Below are 18,813 nucleotides of genomic sequence, written 5' to 3' on the forward strand. Positions count from 1 at the left end.
TAGAAGGCACGTGGGTAGAAAAAGCATGGAAAAAAGTGCCGGTGTTAATGGGTGAGTTAGACATGTTGTATATATTTGAGTGGTAGAGTAGAAAGTGCTGTACAAGAATCTCTCCATTTTTCATTTACGATGGTCAAGGCTAATGATGAGAACTGAGTTTCTGACAGCAAGACAGAAAACAAATAGAAGTTTTAAGTTTGGAAACATGAAGCCAGCAGGAGCTTTCACCGGGAGCGTGTTAATGGTTTCTTTGTTAGATTCACTGGGTTGTTCACCATTAATGGATGCAAACTTCTACTATTACATCCTAAGGCATCTGAGGAAGAGCTTTTGGTGCAAATGAACTAAAGTGCAGCATGTGTCATCAGGTGCCTACTCATAGCATATCAAAGGAGCAGGATTATTTGCAAAGTTTCTTTTTTAGGTGAATGCAAAATTAGATTGTTTAATGGATTTTTGTTTTGGTCAGAATGGGACAAACAGGGATCGATCTGCAAATTAGCAGAAGACATGGGATTGATGCAGAAATGCTTGAACAGATAACTTGAAAGGGAGATCAACCAAACTGATCACTTTATCAGGTGTGCCTGTCTAGTTGTGGGTTGGACCTACGCTTGCCTTCAGAACTTCCTTAATTCTTCATGGCAGTGATTCAACAAAGTGCTGGAATTCCTCTGAGATTTTCACATTTACACAATAGCAGCATGCAGCTGGTTGCACGTTTCCCGTTTTCACCAAATCCCGAAGGTGGTCTATTGGACTGAGATCTGGTGATTGTGGAGGCCATTTCTAGTACATTGAACTAAACATGTAATGTGATGGGATGAACAGGGTTACCAAAAGTACTGAAGCAGGCTGTGGTCCTAAGGAGCCCACAGTGTGCCAAGAAACCATCCTGAACACCACCATCATCAGCCTGAACATGGCACATGATAGATGGCAGGACAGATGGCCTGTGTGAATTGTGGGCTCACTTTCTTGTTCTTCACTGACAAGACTAACACCCAGTATGGTTTTCTGCTGCTGTAGATCATCTGCTTCAAGGTTTGATGTGTTGTGTGTTCAGATTTCAGAAATACCTTGTTTGTAACAAGGTGAGTTACTGTCGCCTTACTATCAGTTTGAAGCTGTCTGGCCATTCTATTCTGAAGTCATCAACAAGATATTTTTGCATCGCGCCAGATATGTTCTCCACTGGCCATTTTCCATGAACCCTAGACATTGTTATGTAGAACAATATCAGTGCATCAGCAGTGTGTGAAATACTCAAAGCAGCCTGTTTGCAGACAATAATCATACCACGCATCAAGTCACTTAAATCTTGCTTATTCAATACATTGTTTGAATTTAGCAGGTCTTCTTGACCATGGTCACGTTGATAAATGCACTGAATTGCTGCATTATGATTTGTATGAAGTAGATTAGGGGTGCAACGATATTCGTATCGATATTGAACCGTTCGATACAGTGCTTTCGGTTCGGTACGCATATGTATGAACAATACAACATTTGTAATTTATTTTATCAATTTTCCTTCTGACGATGCTGTCTGTGTTGAGCACTCAGTGAATCTGTGTTCGACTACTCCGCCTAGGCTGCACTGTCCAGCGCAGATCCAGTGAGCGCTCAACACAGACAGCATAGTCAGAAGGAAGAGCGCAGGGCACCTCCCCCACCCTCATTCAGATCTGGCGTTTGGAATTATTTTGGTTTTCATGTGACGTATGACCCTGAAGGTAAGCGAGTCATGGACTAAAGTAAAACAGTATGTTGGATGTGCCATGCAATGCTCAATTACATTGGTGTGAACTAGTGTGCTAGCGCAGTTAGCTCGTTAACGTGTTGGCCGTCTAGCCCCATGCACAGAGCGATCGGCGGTAGCTCGTTAACGGAGATTTGCCATGTTGTGGCGTTAAGGTCATTTCAACGAGATTAACCTGAAAGCACTAGTGGGAACACAATGAATATGACTGCACATTTATGCCGACATCATCCTAGTGCAAAGACAAGTGGAAGCAGACAAAAAAAAGCAAGCATGCTACTAACTTTAGCTGAGTCATTTAGACAGCTGTTAGCACATGATTCTCCTTATGCTGCTGAGAATATAGCCCAGAAGAAGCGGATAGTATAGCTTTTATTTTGGAAAGAGCCATTTCTCTGTAATAAACTCTCTTTTCCAAAGATGAGTGATTCCTCAATCAGATACAGGGCTTGCAATATCGCTAGCCCGATGTCCCGGAGCTAGCGATTTTTTCAGTCGGGCTACCAAAATCTATCTCTGCCCTGCCCGTCGGGCTATTGTAGAAAAAATATATGTCAATGCTTTTGCATTCTTTCAGAAATGTAGCTGGGTAATTATGTCATTGGCATCGGTGAGCCACTGTCAATATGTGACATATTGAAGTCGCGTTTGAATTTGCGCTCGTTTTTTTGCTTTCACTTTGCAATCGTGCGAACTGTGTATAGAGAGCGACAGTACTGATCTGTGAGTGATGATAATTTGTGCACCAATTCCTCTGACATCGTCTTATTAATCGTTAGCTTACTATGCAAACATGACAAGTGAAATCTCCCGCAGCAAGCTTAAACATGTGAGAGGTTGATCGCACAGAGAATCGCTGAGCTTATGTGAGTGAGTGTGTAAAAGCATTTCAGTTCTGCTGAGCCAAATAAGACAGGTCAGGGTGAAGAAGTGACAGCCAAAGAAAAGCTTACCACAAAACGGAGAAGTTATGACAAATCAGACTATAAGGCAAAAAGAAAGTGCAGCTTTATGGTTTCATGGACAAAAGAATTTCTGTGGCTGCGATATGACGAGCTAAATAACCAGGGCTGCACATAAGTGGTCCGCAGGTGCGCATTCGCTGTCAAAATAAAAAACACGCACAAGGGTTAGGGTTAAATTTAAAAACTGTACTTTTGAGTTAAAATATATATTTATAATTTTAATAAATGACAAATTAAAAAGGCATGAACATTTTTTTGTATCGAAAAAATATCGAACCGTGACACCAAAGTATCGAACCGAACCGAACCGTGAATTTTGTGTATCGTTGCACCCCTAAAGTAGATATGTGTGGGCCACAAATAAAGTGGCCCATTATTATAAATCACTTGTTTTTTTGCTTTTTATAGTAGAACAACCTTTTGATAATACATTGTGTAGTATGCAGTATGCAAGACCTGAACTCTTCAATGGCATGCATTTTAAGTTCTCTTTGATATTTGGACATATTGGGACATGATGAATGTAAAAACAAAGAATTACAAGATTTTTTTTTCTACCCGATTTTTGTTTCTGAGAAAAATGAGATCCACAATTGAGGGCATTTGTTTTAAATTTCGATAGAACAGTGGCAGTATAATGTCCTCGTAAGTGGATAGCATGCCCTTGTAGAGCAAAATTTAGTATTTGGGTCTAGACAACCCAAAATGTGATGTCCACCACATGTGGACGCCAGGTCCTAGGAGGTTAAATATACATCTTGGATTTTTACATGTGATCTTCTTTTTTTTTTAAGCTTAATAAAATCTAGAAAACCTTCAATGATGTTGTCTTTTAAACTTCTTTTTGACACCCAGCGGACCTGTTTGACATTCTACTGCCGATGCTGAACATTTACCAGGAGTTTGTGCGTAACCACCAGTACAGTCTTCAGGTGCTGGCAAACTGTAAACAGAACAGAGACTTTGACAAGCTGCTGAAACAGTATGAATCCAACGCAGCCTGCGAGGGTCGGATGCTGGAGACATTCCTCACTTATCCAATGCTTCAGGTACTTTTTACATTAAACAATGTAATCCATTAGCTGCTGTTATAAAAACTATGTAATATGCTTAACTGTAAGGCTTAATAATTTGCAACAAACACTGATGATACAATAAATAAAGACAGCGTTATATAGTCAAAGTATAATATTTAGTCATATAACATGGTTACTTTTAAATGCCTTGATCTGATATATTTGCCCTCATATACTGATATACTGTGTATGAGCTCAAATGGCAGGATAGTAAATTTATTTGCATTAATCTAAATAACTTTGTTTTTTCGTCATTCAAAGATCTCTAATATCTTCGTTTCAGTCTGTGGTGGGGCGTGGTCTGCAGTGCCACTGCAGGGGAGGCAGACACCTGAGCGGCATCTGCAATCACGCCTCGTCGGCTTAAAGGCTGAACTAGGTCCTGCAGTGTTGGTGTTGTTGTGTGTGGCTGCAAAGCTGCAGCCGTCTGAAGTGTATTGCAACCGTATTAATAATAGATGCTGAAAAGCATGAGTACATGGTTTGGTCTGTGGTGGATCTTTCACACAGTCTCTTATTTAAAAAGTTAATTTCCCATTCGGAACTTTTGGAATAGCTTGGATGGGATTTCATCGTTTAACCATTTACAATTAATTCTTATAGAAGTGCTGTGTGTATTTCACAAATAGTCACATGGGTTTTTTTTACATTTTAGATTCCCCGTTACATCAGAACTCTCCACGAGCTGCTGGCGCACACACCTCATGAGCATGTGGAGCGCAAGAGTCTTGAGTTTGCCAAATCCAAACTGGAGGAACTGTCAAAGTGAGTGTGTGCTTATGAATACAGTTTAAGAAAATGATTGTATTGATTAAATACTCAGACTGTTGTTGAATAATAATAATAATAATAAAAAAAATATGGTTAGCTTGAATCAGTTATTTGGTTTCTGAGGTTTATATGAACCACATAAACATGAGTTACCAGTGTTCTGCTTAAAATTGGCTTCACCTGCAGCACATAACTGCCTCAATAGCCTCAGTACTGATGTAGTACATGAAAAGTGACAGTGCACTAGACTAGAGCGTGCAAAAAAAAAAAGAAGAGATAAAAACAACAACAGTGTTTGAAAAGTAGTGAAAGTTCTTAAACTCTTCATTATATAGAAACAATTACCCCATATTAGATTTCATATCATATTAGAAACAAAGTGGCTATTGAAAGGAGAACGGTAAAGATTTTATGCTGGCAATAATTAGGTGGAAAATGAAATGAAAGACAAGTATCTACCAAGCTACTTAAGTGAAATGGCAACACGCCATCTAACAGAAGTTAAGCAATCTCTAGATGTTGTTTAAGTAGTAGGAGTACTGTGAGTCATGTTGTTGCTTTAAAAAGTTACATTTCTCAGAACAAGAATGCTATTTTAAGACATTGTTTTAATCCTGAGAGCAGTGTATTGAAAGGTAATGGTTTGCAATTATTCTTTAAAAACTGCAAAATGGGAATCTGCAGGTTTAAATTTTGTGAGAGAAACCCATATATTTCTGATTTATCAGACACCTCCAAAGAAGCAGCGTGTGAAGTGCATGCTGATGATGTAGCCAGTAATATAACAGCAAAACCTTCTAGGAAAAAAAAATAAACCCACAAACTGTATCAGTGTGTTCCTCGTAAGTAAACTATGGAATAATTATTCAATACTTATAGATCAGAAATAAATTAATTTAAAAGTTTGGGAGTAATACTTGGGCCAGGCAACCAAATCAACAATGTCAAGCTACAAACAAGCTTTAAAAACATTTTGGATTAGAAACCAGTCATTTTTAATTTTGGAGGTTTATATGTTAAGCTTTGATGGATGTCTGGCTGTGTAATCTTTGTACTTCTATGAAATTGCTGTAGGCAAACCTGAGTTCGTGGATCGAATTAGGTTGATGTCTACTCTTCGTTATAGTCAGCTTTCAACAGGCTTTAGGTGTAATGGTCTGTGTGCAGCAGGCAGGAGTAGAGGACCCAAAATGCAGATTTCTGGAGGCAAACATGGAGGCACAGCAAAAAAACCCAAAACGCTGACTAAACTGAGAAAACAAATAACTAGCAGCCAGGCTGGCAGACACAACACACGGCAGAGAATGATGGCAATCATAGATAAATCAAGGAAAACAGAGGGCTTAAATACAGAGAGTGATAACGAGGGAAATTAGACACAGGAGGAGAGCACAGCTGGGAGTAATCGAACATGACAAGACCAAGGGGAAGCAAAACTGAAAATATTAACATGGGACGTAGAATGGCGATGCAGACCTGACACTGAGATAGAGACATGAAAAAGGCATAACACTGAATAAAGGAAAGGCATATTAAACAGAACCTAAGACTGGAAATCAGGAGATACTAAAGAACTTAGGGCGCTAGAAATATAAACAAACAAAATAAAAACTAGACCTAGGCACACTAACATTAGCCATGAAGGAAAATATTTTTAAAGAGCATGACTAGCAGACCAGGGCCCTGTGCTTCGTACGTCGCTTACTACATCCAAGATCAAATGAAACATCCAAGACCAAATCATCGCGCTAACTCTGAGCTCGCTATTCCGGTTCCCCGAACACACCTGTTGTTGACGATTAGTATAGCTGGATGAAGTAATGTGAGATCACTGGGTGGCCCAACAGGGGCTACGCATCGATAGTAGAAACATTGATCGGCAACCCTTTGATTGGTCGGCGAAAATGTCGAAGGAGCGCGCTCGGTATTTTTCGGCAGCAGAGCAAGAACTCTTGAGTGAGGGATTTCAGGAGTTTCAGAGTTTAATTAAAACGCAAGGGAACACTGCAAAGGCTGCAAAAGCAAGGAGAGAGGGCTGGCAGAAAGTTGCTGACAAATCAAACTCGTAAGTAATTCAATAATAACAATAATAATGGAGTGGATTTATATAGCGCTTTTCAAGGCACCCAAAGCGCTTTACAATGCCACTATTCATTCACTCTCACATTCACACACTGGTGGAGGCAGCTACGGTTGTAGCCACAGCTGCCCTGGGGCAGACTGACAGAAGCCAGGCTGCCATATTGCGCCATCGGCCCCTCTGGCCAACACCAGTAGGCGGTAGGGTAGATTTATCATATCACACCATATTATCCAATATTATATTACATTATATTATATTATAATATGTTATATTATATCCCCTTTCACATTAGAGCCACAACAGGACCCACTAGAACATGGGAACAAGTAAAAGTGAAATATAAGAATATTCTACAGAATGGTAATATTTATCACTTATATTGCTTGTCGTCTCTTGGAAAGAGACCCTGGAATACTCTGTTTGTTTGTTCATAACAGCAACCAAGAAAAGGGCAGAACAAAAAAAAAGACAGGTGGTGGTCCTGCACCCCCTCGTCAACAAGTTGGTTAAGTAAATAATACCCTCACGGGAAAATCGATATCTCTCTATGAGCACACTGTCGCGCTGAGCTAAAGGATCCTGTCTGTCCCGCAATATACGCTGAATTCTGAGGACTCTCCTTATCAATCTTGCACCTTCCGCAATGGGTTGCTCGCGTAAACGGACAGGATATGACTGCGACAGACTTCCCAAATCCACCTTCGCTTTTATAGCCGTGGTCTCTCATCTTGATTACACGAAGTAATTTACAATTACTACTCTGAAATATGAATTACATCTGTAATAATCACATACATGTAATAGAATGTTAATAGTACATTTCCCTTTTTTAGGGAATGACCTGTATGTATCTGTGTGAAATCAATAAAAGGATCAAGTGCTGCATTATCTTTAGTTACATTGATGTTATTTATTTATGGTGAAACAGTGGTGGAATATCGCTGTTGCTTTCGTATGAATGACGCGGACATACCTGCGTGGCCGCGATCTAATCCTGTTTACATAAAGTAAACCTGCTCCCCAGCAGGTTTACGCTTACGGCTCTGTTGCTATGACAGCAAGTCCCGGATGGGCTTCGGGGAACCGAACGATCCAGGATCACGCGAAATCGTCAACAATCTCATCCAGCTAACTCACTTAGCGCGGTACGAAGAACAGGCCCCAGAACATCCATTGTCCATCCATCATTGTTTGTTTTGGCAGGATGATACATGATGAAGTCAGCGACACAGAGAACATCAGGAAGAATTTGGCCATTGAAAGGATGATTGTAGAGGGCTGTGACATCCTTTTAGACACAAGTCAAACTTTCGTCAGACAAGGTGAGCTTCTGTCTTTGTATTTCATGCTTTACCAAGTCATGTTATTCCAGTTCTTAATCAGTTTACTCATTCTCATTGTTTGTGGGCAGGTTCTCTCATCCATTTACCATCCAGCAGTGAACGGGGTGTTCTCAGTAAGGTGCGCCTGGGCTCTCTCTCACTGAGGAAGGAAGGAGAGCGACAATGTTTTCTCTTTACCAAACACTTCCTCATCTGTACCCAAACATCGGGAGGGAAGCTTCACTTGCTCAAGGTCAGCTTCACCTGTTCACAACTTTGCATTTTATTTATTCAGTGGGCAGTGCCCTTTGGTTTGAAAACTCTTTGCTAAGGTAGACCTAACCAGCACTGATGCATTAAAAGTTTTAAACCACTAAGCATAATATCAAAAATAAAACAATAGTAAAAGCCAACTGGTGGTCTTTAAAGGTTCAACAATTATACCATTTTTCAAGGTTAAAATGAGCAAAATCAAAATGAAAACTAAAAGGAGCCATCTTGGTTCCATTGTGGTTAGCATGTTCATGAATATTATTTCCCATCAAAGCAGAAAACTTGAATGCCTTCCTTGCTCTGTTTTTGCATCAGCACACACAAAAGATAACGGTCTTGTGATTTAAGATAATAGGGAAAAATATTAAAGGAAACATATGCTAATTCCCATCTCAACATTTTTATTATTGGAATCTTCCATGATTCATACTTCAAAATATTTTTAACTCACACCAGGCTTTGGTGTAGCCCCTCAGTTTGCTATCTGTCTGATACAAACCATATCTATATGATCCAAGCCACAGACTTCTAGTAAATGGTCGGTATTTATATAGCGCTTTACTAGTCCCTGAGGAAAGTGCTTTACACTGTCCAAGTCGGGGCTCGAACCGGCAACCTTCCGATTACAAGGCGAACTCCCAAATCTTGAGCCATGATCGCCTTCTCTGTTAGTTGCAGAGAACACAAGGATGTCTCTAAGTGCACATTGTACCAGGACATGTTAGTTCGCAGGTTGATGATTAATATTGTAATTGCATCATCAGATTTGCAGCTGCATGTTCTGGACACTTGGGTGAAGAGAGGAGCTGTGGTGGTGAGTTGGATCAGGTGATGGGGGAGGATGCTGGACAGACCTGGCACACCCAAACATATTGTGAGGGTGTGTTGGGAACGCCTGGCAGAGGCCCTGATCTGTGAGATCTATAACTCCCACCTCCTGCTGAACTTCAAAAGCATTCCAAGGGAGGCTGGGGACATTGAGTCCAAATGGACATTGTTCAGCACCTCCATTGCTGAGGCTGTAGCAAGGAGCTGTGGCTGCAAGGTGGTTGGTCCCTGCCATGGTGATTTTGGCCAAACCAGTGGGGTTCTGGAAATACTGTCTGGAGCTATGGGGCAGCGTCTCTGATTTGGCAGACTGGGGTGGTGGTTCCTCTCTTTAAGAAGGGAGACCAGAGGATCTGCTCCAACTATAGGGGTTCACACTACTCAGCCTCTCTTGGAAGGTCTATGCCACCGTACTAGAGAAGAGAGGATGTAGATTAGTTGAACTTTGAATACAGGAGGAACAATCCAGTTTTTGTCCTGGATGCAGTACACTGGACCAGCTCTTTATCCTTTCAAGGATATTTGAGGAATATTTGAGGAAATGTTAAAAACAGCAATCAGCTGCTTCCTAATTTTTTATTTAGAAATGTTCATATTATAATATTAACGATTATTTTGAATTTTTACTTTGCTTTTCCCTCTTCCTTTGGGAAATATTCTTCTAAATAAAAAATGACATAACTAACTTAAGCTGTGTTTTCTCTTCCAATAACAGCAGGGAGGAATGTTGTCCCTGATCGAGTGTACTCTGATTGAGGAACTGGATGCCACTGATGAAGACTGTGAGTGTCTTTCTTCAGTCATTATTTCCTTTTTCCATGCATAATAGCTCAACTGAGGTGCGACTAATGTTTTGGTTTGTTGTTTGTTATTTCCGACAATGCAGCAAGTCAAGGATTTAACCATCTGGAGTTTAAAATTGTGGTTGAGCCTCCTGATGGTCAGTCTTTCTCCATTGTTCTCCTGGCTCCTTCCCGCCAGGAGAAAGCTGCCTGGACAAGTGATATCAGCCAGGTAAGAAGTCAATGGTACAAAGATGGAATTGAATTTACCTACCTGTGGCAAGGTTTCATGATTTTTTTCTGCTTTGTGTTTTAGTGCATTGATAATATCCGATGCAACGGCCTGATGACAAGCGTGTTTGAGGAAAACTCCAAAGTTTCTGTGCCACACATGATCAAGTAAGAAAAAATGAGTGAAAAAGTGCAGTATAAATAACTACAGTCGTAGTTGGAAGTTTATATATTTGTCATAGTCATAAAAAGAAGAATTGGTTGTACAACTCTGAATTTATTTTGGGAGTTTAACAATGTTAGAACTACTTCAAAGAAAGTTTCACTAACGCTGGCTAACAGCAAAAACAGAAGCACTTTTCCGATAGAAAAGTTCAGTATATGCTCAACAATTCACCTCAGTATTGCTACCACTGAATGGAAGTGAACTTAACTGAGTCATTGACTCATATTGGACTTCTTTCACAAAGATTTACCAGAGCCAGTTTTATAGGGGGAAAAGCCTATACTTTGTTGACTGCAGTTTGCAATCTTACAGAATCTAGCAGTGAGATGTTGTATCTTTAAATTAACAGTACTGTGCTAAAGTTTTGAACCATTCCTGATTTCTTAAGATTTGCAATGACAATTGAAATAGAATATGGGATGAACCAGACTTTCACGTCATCATGTAGTATATTCTTAACATCCTCAAGAGGACATCCTGGGCTTTCTATTGATGCCACATTTGTGGGGGTTGGGGTACCAACGCATATGAACTCTGTTTTAACAATAACAGGAATTGCAGTTTTTTTTTTTTAAGTGATCATCGTTTTCAGATATTGTGATTCTATTGCTAAAAATCTGATTGTTTCTTCAATTTGAGAGCCTAAACTTTGTTTTGGTAGGATTTCAGAAATAGGGTAATAGAGGAAAGGGTGAAATTGTGGTAGGAGACCCAGACCCAGAGCTGTCAAGAGATGTTGTGAAGGAAGGCCAGACATTAGAACTGGAAGGTGAAACACTCTGGAGAAGACCAGTTTTTGAGGCACCCAGGTTGCAGTCTAGGGCTCTGAAGGTTTTAGACATGTTTAGAAAGGGAAATAAGAACTTGTTAATTCCAATTCACACACTCTTATCTTCCAGAGCTGTCCTTGTCCATATCAACCTAGGAGGTTTTCATTTTGCCCAAGCTCACTGTCCTCAAAATCTGGCATGTCTTCCTCTGAACTTTCACCTCTGCTGTAATGTCTGGCCTTCCTTCACCTCACCTCCTGATAGCACTAAGTATGACTCCCTTCGACTGTTCTACATAAAATCCTATGTGCCTGACTTAGTCCTCTGTTATACCATCCGTGGTCATTGTCAGTGCCGTGGGTGACATGACCTAACAACCCAGGTCAAGATGAATATTAGGTATGGACATTAATAAAAAAGTTATTCGTTAAAATATATGTTTTAGTGTTCCGTTTTGTTTTCATCATCTAACTGTTTTAATATTCAGTGAATGGAAATTTTACCAGAAATGCTGGAGAACAGCCTGCAGCATCTGTTGTAGTATTCAAGAAGTCTCACACGTCTCCTGAGCAATCCCAGCTTATTCTTCTTTGACAAATCTGCCAAGCAGATACAGATTTGATGGTCTCTCCTCTCCCTTCCTGTGCAGGGTTCTAGAGATAGTCTTCTTCAAAACTACAATTCCCAACTTGGCTAAATTACTCACTAGTGTCTTGGCAGTTGTTATGGGGTCTTTAGGCACATCTAAGTTTTCTTTCGCTTCCAACTTCTGAACAAACAGAACAGCTTGTCATCTCTCAAAAGCAGCACATATATTATCAACTACAGATCCTATGAAAGATAATATATGGTTTAAGCTGCTGCTACATGCTGGGTGTTTTTCTGGTGGAAAAAGTCAGTCTGTGCAGCTGCATATGGGAGAACACCAGGGCTGCACAACACTATGGCTGATTAACCCCCCTAAACATCCATCCATCCATCCATCTTCATCCGCTTTATCCGGGGCCGGGTCGCGGGGGCAGCAGCCTAAGCAAAGACATCCCCCTAAACATTCTGATTTAACCTGACTGTGGTATTTTCTTTTTGAAGGTCTGATGCTCGACTGCATAAAGACGATGTTGACATTTGCTTCTCAAAAACGCTCAACTCCTGCAAAGTCCCGCAGATCCGATACGCCAGTGTGGAGCGCTTGCTAGAGCGTCTGACAGACCTGCGCTTCCTCTCCATAGATTTCCTCAACACATTCCTCCACACTTACAGGATCTTCACCACAGCTACTGTGGTCATCGACAAGCTGGCTGACATCTATAAGAAGCCGTTCACCTCCATACCTGTAAGGTACATGTCATCATTTGTAACAGGCATCCAAATATTCATGAATCCTCTATGTATTTCCCCCCCTTCATGTTTAGCACGTATAGCTGCCTGCAGCACGTCTTTCCATTTCCACATTTTGTGTTGCTCCTTTCATCCTCCTCATTCCTTCCTTTTTCCATGCTCTTTTTGTTCTGTCACTGCCCCAGAATTGAGCAACATTCATGTGACCGTCTGTCCATCATGTCACTCTGTCCTGACTACAGTCTGAAGATCACACAACTTGCACTGGACCAGTCCAAGTAAAGACCCTCAGTAGGACTGATGAATCATTTGAGTGTGTTCATGTCAAGCACTGCACATCAGCTAGTTTCCTTTCTCTTAGATCCCTGGAGCTCTTCTTTGCAACCAACCAGGGCGTGTGGGGAACTGACCCTTTGAACAACAAATCGCCAAGGCTGTGCCGCAAGTTTTCCTCTCCTCCTCCTCTGTCCATCCCCTCTCGTACCGCTTCCCCTGTGCATTGCCGAAAGCTCTCCCTGAACTCCCCTATCAGTGTGAAAACAGGAGCCCTAGACCTGTCCACCACTCGTTCCTCTTCTGCAGCCAACTCCCCAACCTCTAGTCACAGCCCATCCATTGCCTCTCCTCCACCTGGCTCTACCAGAGCGCCCTCTGGCTTTTCCTCCCCTCCACCCACCGCCACAAGGTCTCCTAGCCTCCCCCAGGCCTCTGGGGTATCCTCACCACCCCCTGTCTCCACCAAGGCACCGCTGGATCTCAGCCGTGGTCCTAGTTCCCCAGAGCTGAGTCCAGCTGCAGGGGAGGATGCCAGTGGAGAGCCGCCTCGCATTGATGCCTTCTGTGGGAAGCTGAGGCGCAGCTTCCGCAGGGGTGGGTATCTGCAATACAAAGACATATGAGTCACACTCTGTGAGACCCCTATATCAACACATTTGTAAGCACATGCCTGAGAGTCAACTAGTATAAAATAATACATTAAAAACAAGTATGTTTAAAAATTTGTATCATCTGTTTCAGAAGTAGTCTTACATTTTTCTCCTCTAATGAACTTTTTCTCCTCTAATCATTCATTTATTCCTGATAAGGCTTGCCCACCTAAACAGACTCAGTGAAAGACATAAATGGGTCACCATTACCCAACACAGGAATAATCGTGCTCTTACATCACCATCTGGCCACAGCTGACAGCCTGCTCACTATAAAAACAGCACTGAAGCATTAGATCAGAAACTCTCTAACAAACAACAAGGAAGAGAATGACAATAAGGAGATAAAGAGAGCTTTCTACTTTGCTATTGACCCTCTCCAAAGTCCAATAGCAGTCAGAAGAGCAGCTTGTAATCCACAAGTTCAATCATTCACATGAACACTCTGTCTGGTGTTCATTTGAAGGTTGCTTTCTTTTTTGAATACATAGCTTAGTTATCTGTGGAGCCTTTTAGATTAAAAATAATAACAATTATAATTTTCTAACTGTTGGTACGATTTCTTTAAACTGTCACAAAAGATATGTAGAGCTGTACAATTAATGCAGACATGTTTTTTTTCCTACCATCAAAGTGTTTTCCATGTAGACTTTTCTTGGGTGGGTGGGTGGAAGGGGGGGGGGGTGTATATTAATGGTTTAGCATGTTTAGCATTTTAGGGTTGTCTGAGACCATGATCAATTTACTAGTAGACAGTCCTCACACTTTTATTTTGTAAACCTTCACTTTTATTTTTACAGCAAACCAGTAAGCCACTGGCCTTGTTATATCTAGTTTTTCCCTACCAGCAGGCAGGTTGCTTTTTTTTGTCACAGCCAGGCGGAAGCTGACTGTGTGTTGAGGGAATAATGGACCCAAATGCAGACAAAACGGAATGTGGAACGTCACTTGAATTAACAAAAGGCAAGCCGTTTATTGAGGCTAATAAAAAGGTGCAAACGAAGGGGCAAGCTAAACTGATGCAAAACTAAACTTAGTAGAAACACATGGAGCTGATTAGAATAATGACACCACAGGGGAAGTGAAACTAAACAGAATGAACATGGGACACCACAACTCTTCAAACTAAAACAGGAACATAACCCGTTATATTCCTGTTTTATGACATGACATGACATGACATGACATGACATGAGCTTGACAACATAGGACACGCAGACATGAAACGCATGACAGGCTAAGACGCGGACTTAACATGGTGCACAGACAAGGAACATGAACACTGTAAAAACATACAGAGGGAAAAAGGGGCTGGAGATGACACAGGGACATAAGCACAAACAGAACAAGATGACTGGGGGGGAAACAAATGACAGAAGGAATGGGTCACAAGGGGAAAACGTGTAAACAAGAGGAGGAGATGGGAGACAAAGACTGAAACACATGAACGGTTAGGAAGACTTAAACACAGGGGGTGAAGATACAAGGGGAACCTAATAAACAAAGAACTAACATGGCAACCTAAGCAAAATAGAATGAGCTTTAGCTAACTAAATGAGACTAAAACATAAACAACGAATATCAAAATACAAGGAAACTCAAAACACTGGGTCACACAGCAATTTTTTTTGGTGGTCTTTGATGTCACTTAACTGCCTCTACAGTCTCTTGACCCATGTTCCAGTGTCTTGGATTATAGGTGGCCATGACTGTCCTTGTTCTGCTCTGGGGTTTCACTGCAAACTGGAGGACCATTCTATCCTGAACCTGCAGCAGGCAGAGAACAGGTTTATATGCTGCCTTGAAAAGATTACTAACACTGCAGAGCAGAACAAGGGGGGAAGAGAACGTTTCCTTAGGGTCCTCTGTTATAGGAGTCTTAGGGACTAGGAAACGTTTTGTATCAGAGACAACACAAACTTCAGTACTGTCATGACTAGGTTCAAGCTGTTAATCCCCTCATTATCCCTGTTAATCAGAATATCATTTTTGGTTTTTCTTACATTGTTTTCCCCAGTCTTAGGAGTCAGGCAGCAAAGAAAGAAATCATTCTGATGCACATCATAAAGTACACACATTTCTTTTTCAAAAAAGTTTCTCCTAAATGTATGTTTAGAGTACAGTTAGGGCCTTTGAAATCTATGTCATCATAGATAAATGGCCTGCATTTGTATAGTGCTTTTCTAGTCCCTAAGGACCCCAAAGCGCTTCACACTACATTCAGTCATTCACCCATTCACACACTGGCGATGGCAAGCTACATTGTAGCCACAGCTGCCCTGGGGCGCACTGACAGAGGCGAGGCTGCCGGACACTGGCGCCACCGGGCCCTCTGACCACCACCAGTAGGCAAACATGGGGTTAGTATCTTGCCCAAGGATATTTGGCATGCAGCTAGGAGGCAGCCTGGGATCGAACCACCGACTTTCTGATTAGTGGCTGACCTGCTCTGCCACCTGAGCTACAGCCACCCGATCTCAAAGGGTTAAGAGACTAGGTTACCAGTGTAACAGTAATTGGGGTTGTGTTTGGTCCATGTCACTTGGGATTGCTTGGCGGCTCAGTTAACTTGTTAATCTTAGATAGGAGATGGCTTATTTTCAGCATGTGCTCGATAGTCCCTAATAATATTTTAAGTTACTTTTGTTCTCTGTGTGTTTTACACTCCCACGTGATTGTTTTCTACCCTCAGTACTGTATACTCATTAAAAAATGCTCCAATACTTGTTTCAGATGTTACATGCAGTATATTCCTTAACAGCTGTCCTGGAGTCAGTATCCCTGGACAAATTCATTCCTGAGTCACCAGCTACCAGTGAGCCAGGTGACACATCCCCCTGCCGCTCGCCTTCAACACCGAGGCATCTCCGTTACCGTCAATCGGGAGGTACCAAATACACACACACACACACACACACACACACAATTTTCTAAATCTCTAGAGGCATGGAAAACAATGAGTACACTAAACAAGGTTTTATTTTTTCATGGTGCAGCATAGAAAATATATTTGTTGAAACTGATTCATTTCATTATTTCATGAAAAATATTAGCTTATCTTAAATTTTATGGCAGCAAGATGTTTCAAAAATGTTGGGATCTGAGTATGGCAGCATGGCAGCTGAGGCAGACCCTTTTTAATGGTCAAGGTGGCTGACAATAGAGGTGTAACCCCTACCAGTTACACTTCTATTGTAATTTTATAGTTATAGTAATTTTTTTCCTGATTTGAGGTTTGATTGCTCATTACACTGGTTGCTGGTGTATGCTGGTACTGTGTGTGAAGAGCTGTGGAAACCCCACAGGTACCTTCACAACACCACTTATATTTGTTTAATAATTTTATTTTTGGTGACTTTCTTTTTTGTCCCCATGCCAAACAACTTTCACATGAGATGACTATGTAAACAGATTTGTCCTCATAATATGATGATTACCAATAACACAAACATATTTACACATTATTTATAACAGACTGTGTAAAGCGAGCAGGCTCTCTTTTTCTTGCTGTTTTTTAATGTTTTTGACTCCTTGCAGTTACATCAGGGGAGACCTCTCGCTGCTCTATGTCACCAGCTTCAGCTTTTGCAATCGCCACTGCTGCTGCTGGACATAGCAGCTCCCAGGGTGAGCATGTCAACTCATCAAGATCCAAAGATGCACACCAGAGGAAGGGAACTGTTGCTTTGGTGTCATTTAAATTAATATTAAGAGGTTGCTAGATGTAATGATGGGCTCAAATCATCTGCTGCAAAAATGTTAGTGCTTAGAAATTCACAGCTTCTACTCTTGTACTCAAGAATGTTATACAGAAGGTAAAAAAAAAACTTTGATTCAGAGGATATTGAAATTGTTGACCCTATTTATTTGTCTCGGGACTCCATCAGGATTTTAAAAACAGTAGCTAAAAGCCTATATTTACAAACTTTTATTAGTTAAAATGTATGTGCAGTCGCCTTGTTGTGATGATGTATTTGATTGTAAAAGTCTCAAAGTTCTAATACTCTTCCATTTTTAATAGTACTATGCCTTTGTTTGTTTTTTGACATGTATATACTGTTACACTGGTGAATGCTCATATTCCATTCCCAGGGTTCCAAATTATGAGATAAATATGATTGTAAAGAAACTCTGTGAGCCCAAAGCTCAGGAAACAAACTCAGGCATTTTGAGGGAGTTTTTTTTCCTACTCTGGCTCTTTATGATGTCACGGAAAGTAGAAACACTATCCTGCCAAAAATATTCACTGGTCTGACTTCACACCCTCATGAACTTCAGTGATATCCCATTCTGAATCCATAGGATTTCATATGATGTCGACCCATGTTTTGCAGCTATAGTAGCCTCAGCAATTCTGGGATGGCTTCCCACAAGGTTAAAGAGAGTGTTTATGGGGATTTTTGACGATTTTTCCAGAAGTGCATTTGTGAAGTCAGACACTGATGTGGCTACCTAGTTTTCAAAACCTAATTTTTTGGAGGCAGAAAATCGAAATAAACTGTTTCCATTAGACCAAGGGTCTCAAACTCATGGCCCACATCACCTCTGCTCATGGCCCGTACATTGACATGAAGAAAAATAATGCAATTTAGCCCGTTACTTTTTGTTAGGGAGGATTTGTTTGTTGTTTGTTGAAATATTTGTGGGTGTTTTCTTGTTTGTTTGTTTGCTTTTTGTACTACTTGAGCAATAAAGATGACAGTGTCAGCAGTGGCCCACAGCTCATTTAAGTTTGAGACCCCTGCTTTAGAAAGTTGAGGAGCTTCACCAAGGCCCAGTATAAGACAAATATGCATCAATAAATGAATCATGCAAAGCTACTCTATTAGAGTCCAAGAAAAAATATATATAACTGGAAATGTTGTTGTTGTTTTAGTGGCTTATTATTAATTTCTTTTTTTCTTTTTTTGTTGTCCCGTTTGGATCTTTAGCCATCAGAATTGTTGTCTTAAGGCCAAGAAAGATGCCAAGCGGATTTATTTTACCAAGTGGATCATCATGGCCTTGCCATATTGGTCCATTTTATTGACCTTTATTATAATTATGTATTTATTTTATTTTATTTTCGGTTGCTACAAACGGGACAGAAATGACAGGGAGATAGGACAGGGAGAAAGAATGAAAGAAAGAGAGGGAGAGAAAGAAAACCAAAGGGGAGAAGAGACAGTGAGAAAGGGGGGAAGAAAGAAAGAAAAACAAACAAAACACCTGGATCACCTGTATGGAGAAAAAAAAACAGAAGCGAAAACAAACAAAAAAGAGCAACATAATAAATACAGCACCATCACAATAAACTAGCTAGCAGTAGATAACAGTTTAATACTAAATATTAAACGCTATTGTGCAGCACGCAAGATAGACAGCGCACAATGTGCTTTGAGGCAGCAGCCAAGAAAGGTGTAGTCCACGTCTGTGAACACCCGTGGGTACACCTGTGTGCACACCTGTGTGGATCAGCAT

The 18,813-nt window shown here is 40.9% G+C and overlaps 1 protein-coding gene across 10 annotated transcripts in view; it reads left to right on the forward strand.

Annotated features, from left to right (window-relative positions):
- The window catches only part of rasgrf2a (Ras protein-specific guanine nucleotide-releasing factor 2a), a 54,772-nt gene that overhangs the window by 19,260 nt on the left and 16,699 nt on the right, over positions 1–18,813 (forward strand). For 4 of the 10 annotated variants that reach the window (XR_014893088.1, XM_085280374.1, XM_085280367.1 and 1 more), the window contains exons 7-18: positions 3,583–3,776; positions 4,459–4,568; positions 7,861–7,979; positions 8,069–8,232; positions 9,796–9,862; positions 9,967–10,094; positions 10,179–10,261; positions 12,179–12,427; positions 12,613–12,705; positions 12,789–13,297; positions 16,115–16,240; positions 16,891–16,980. Coding sequence is in view for 9 of the 10 variants with exons in the window: in XM_085280374.1 (XP_085136500.1) it covers positions 3,583–3,776; positions 4,459–4,568; positions 7,861–7,979; positions 8,069–8,232; positions 9,796–9,862; positions 9,967–10,094; positions 10,179–10,261; positions 12,179–12,427; positions 12,613–12,705; positions 12,789–13,297; positions 16,115–16,240; positions 16,891–16,980 (1,932 nt within the window). In the remaining variant the exon portion in view is untranslated. The remainder of the gene's footprint in view (positions 1–3,582; positions 3,777–4,458; positions 4,569–7,860; positions 7,980–8,068; positions 8,233–9,795; positions 9,863–9,966; positions 10,095–10,178; positions 10,262–12,178; positions 12,428–12,612; positions 12,706–12,788; positions 13,298–16,114; positions 16,241–16,890; positions 16,981–18,813) is intronic. The other 6 variants (XM_085280368.1, XM_085280370.1, XM_085280372.1 and 3 more) reach the window with 4 other exon arrangements.

This window comes from Mchenga conophoros, linkage group LG7, assembly GCF_057382185.1.
Source record: "Mchenga conophoros isolate Kocher_MC1m ecotype Shallow Benthic linkage group LG7, M_conophoros_male_GT1.1, whole genome shotgun sequence".
In the NCBI taxonomy this organism is placed as follows: domain Eukaryota; kingdom Metazoa; phylum Chordata; class Actinopteri; order Cichliformes; family Cichlidae; genus Mchenga; species Mchenga conophoros.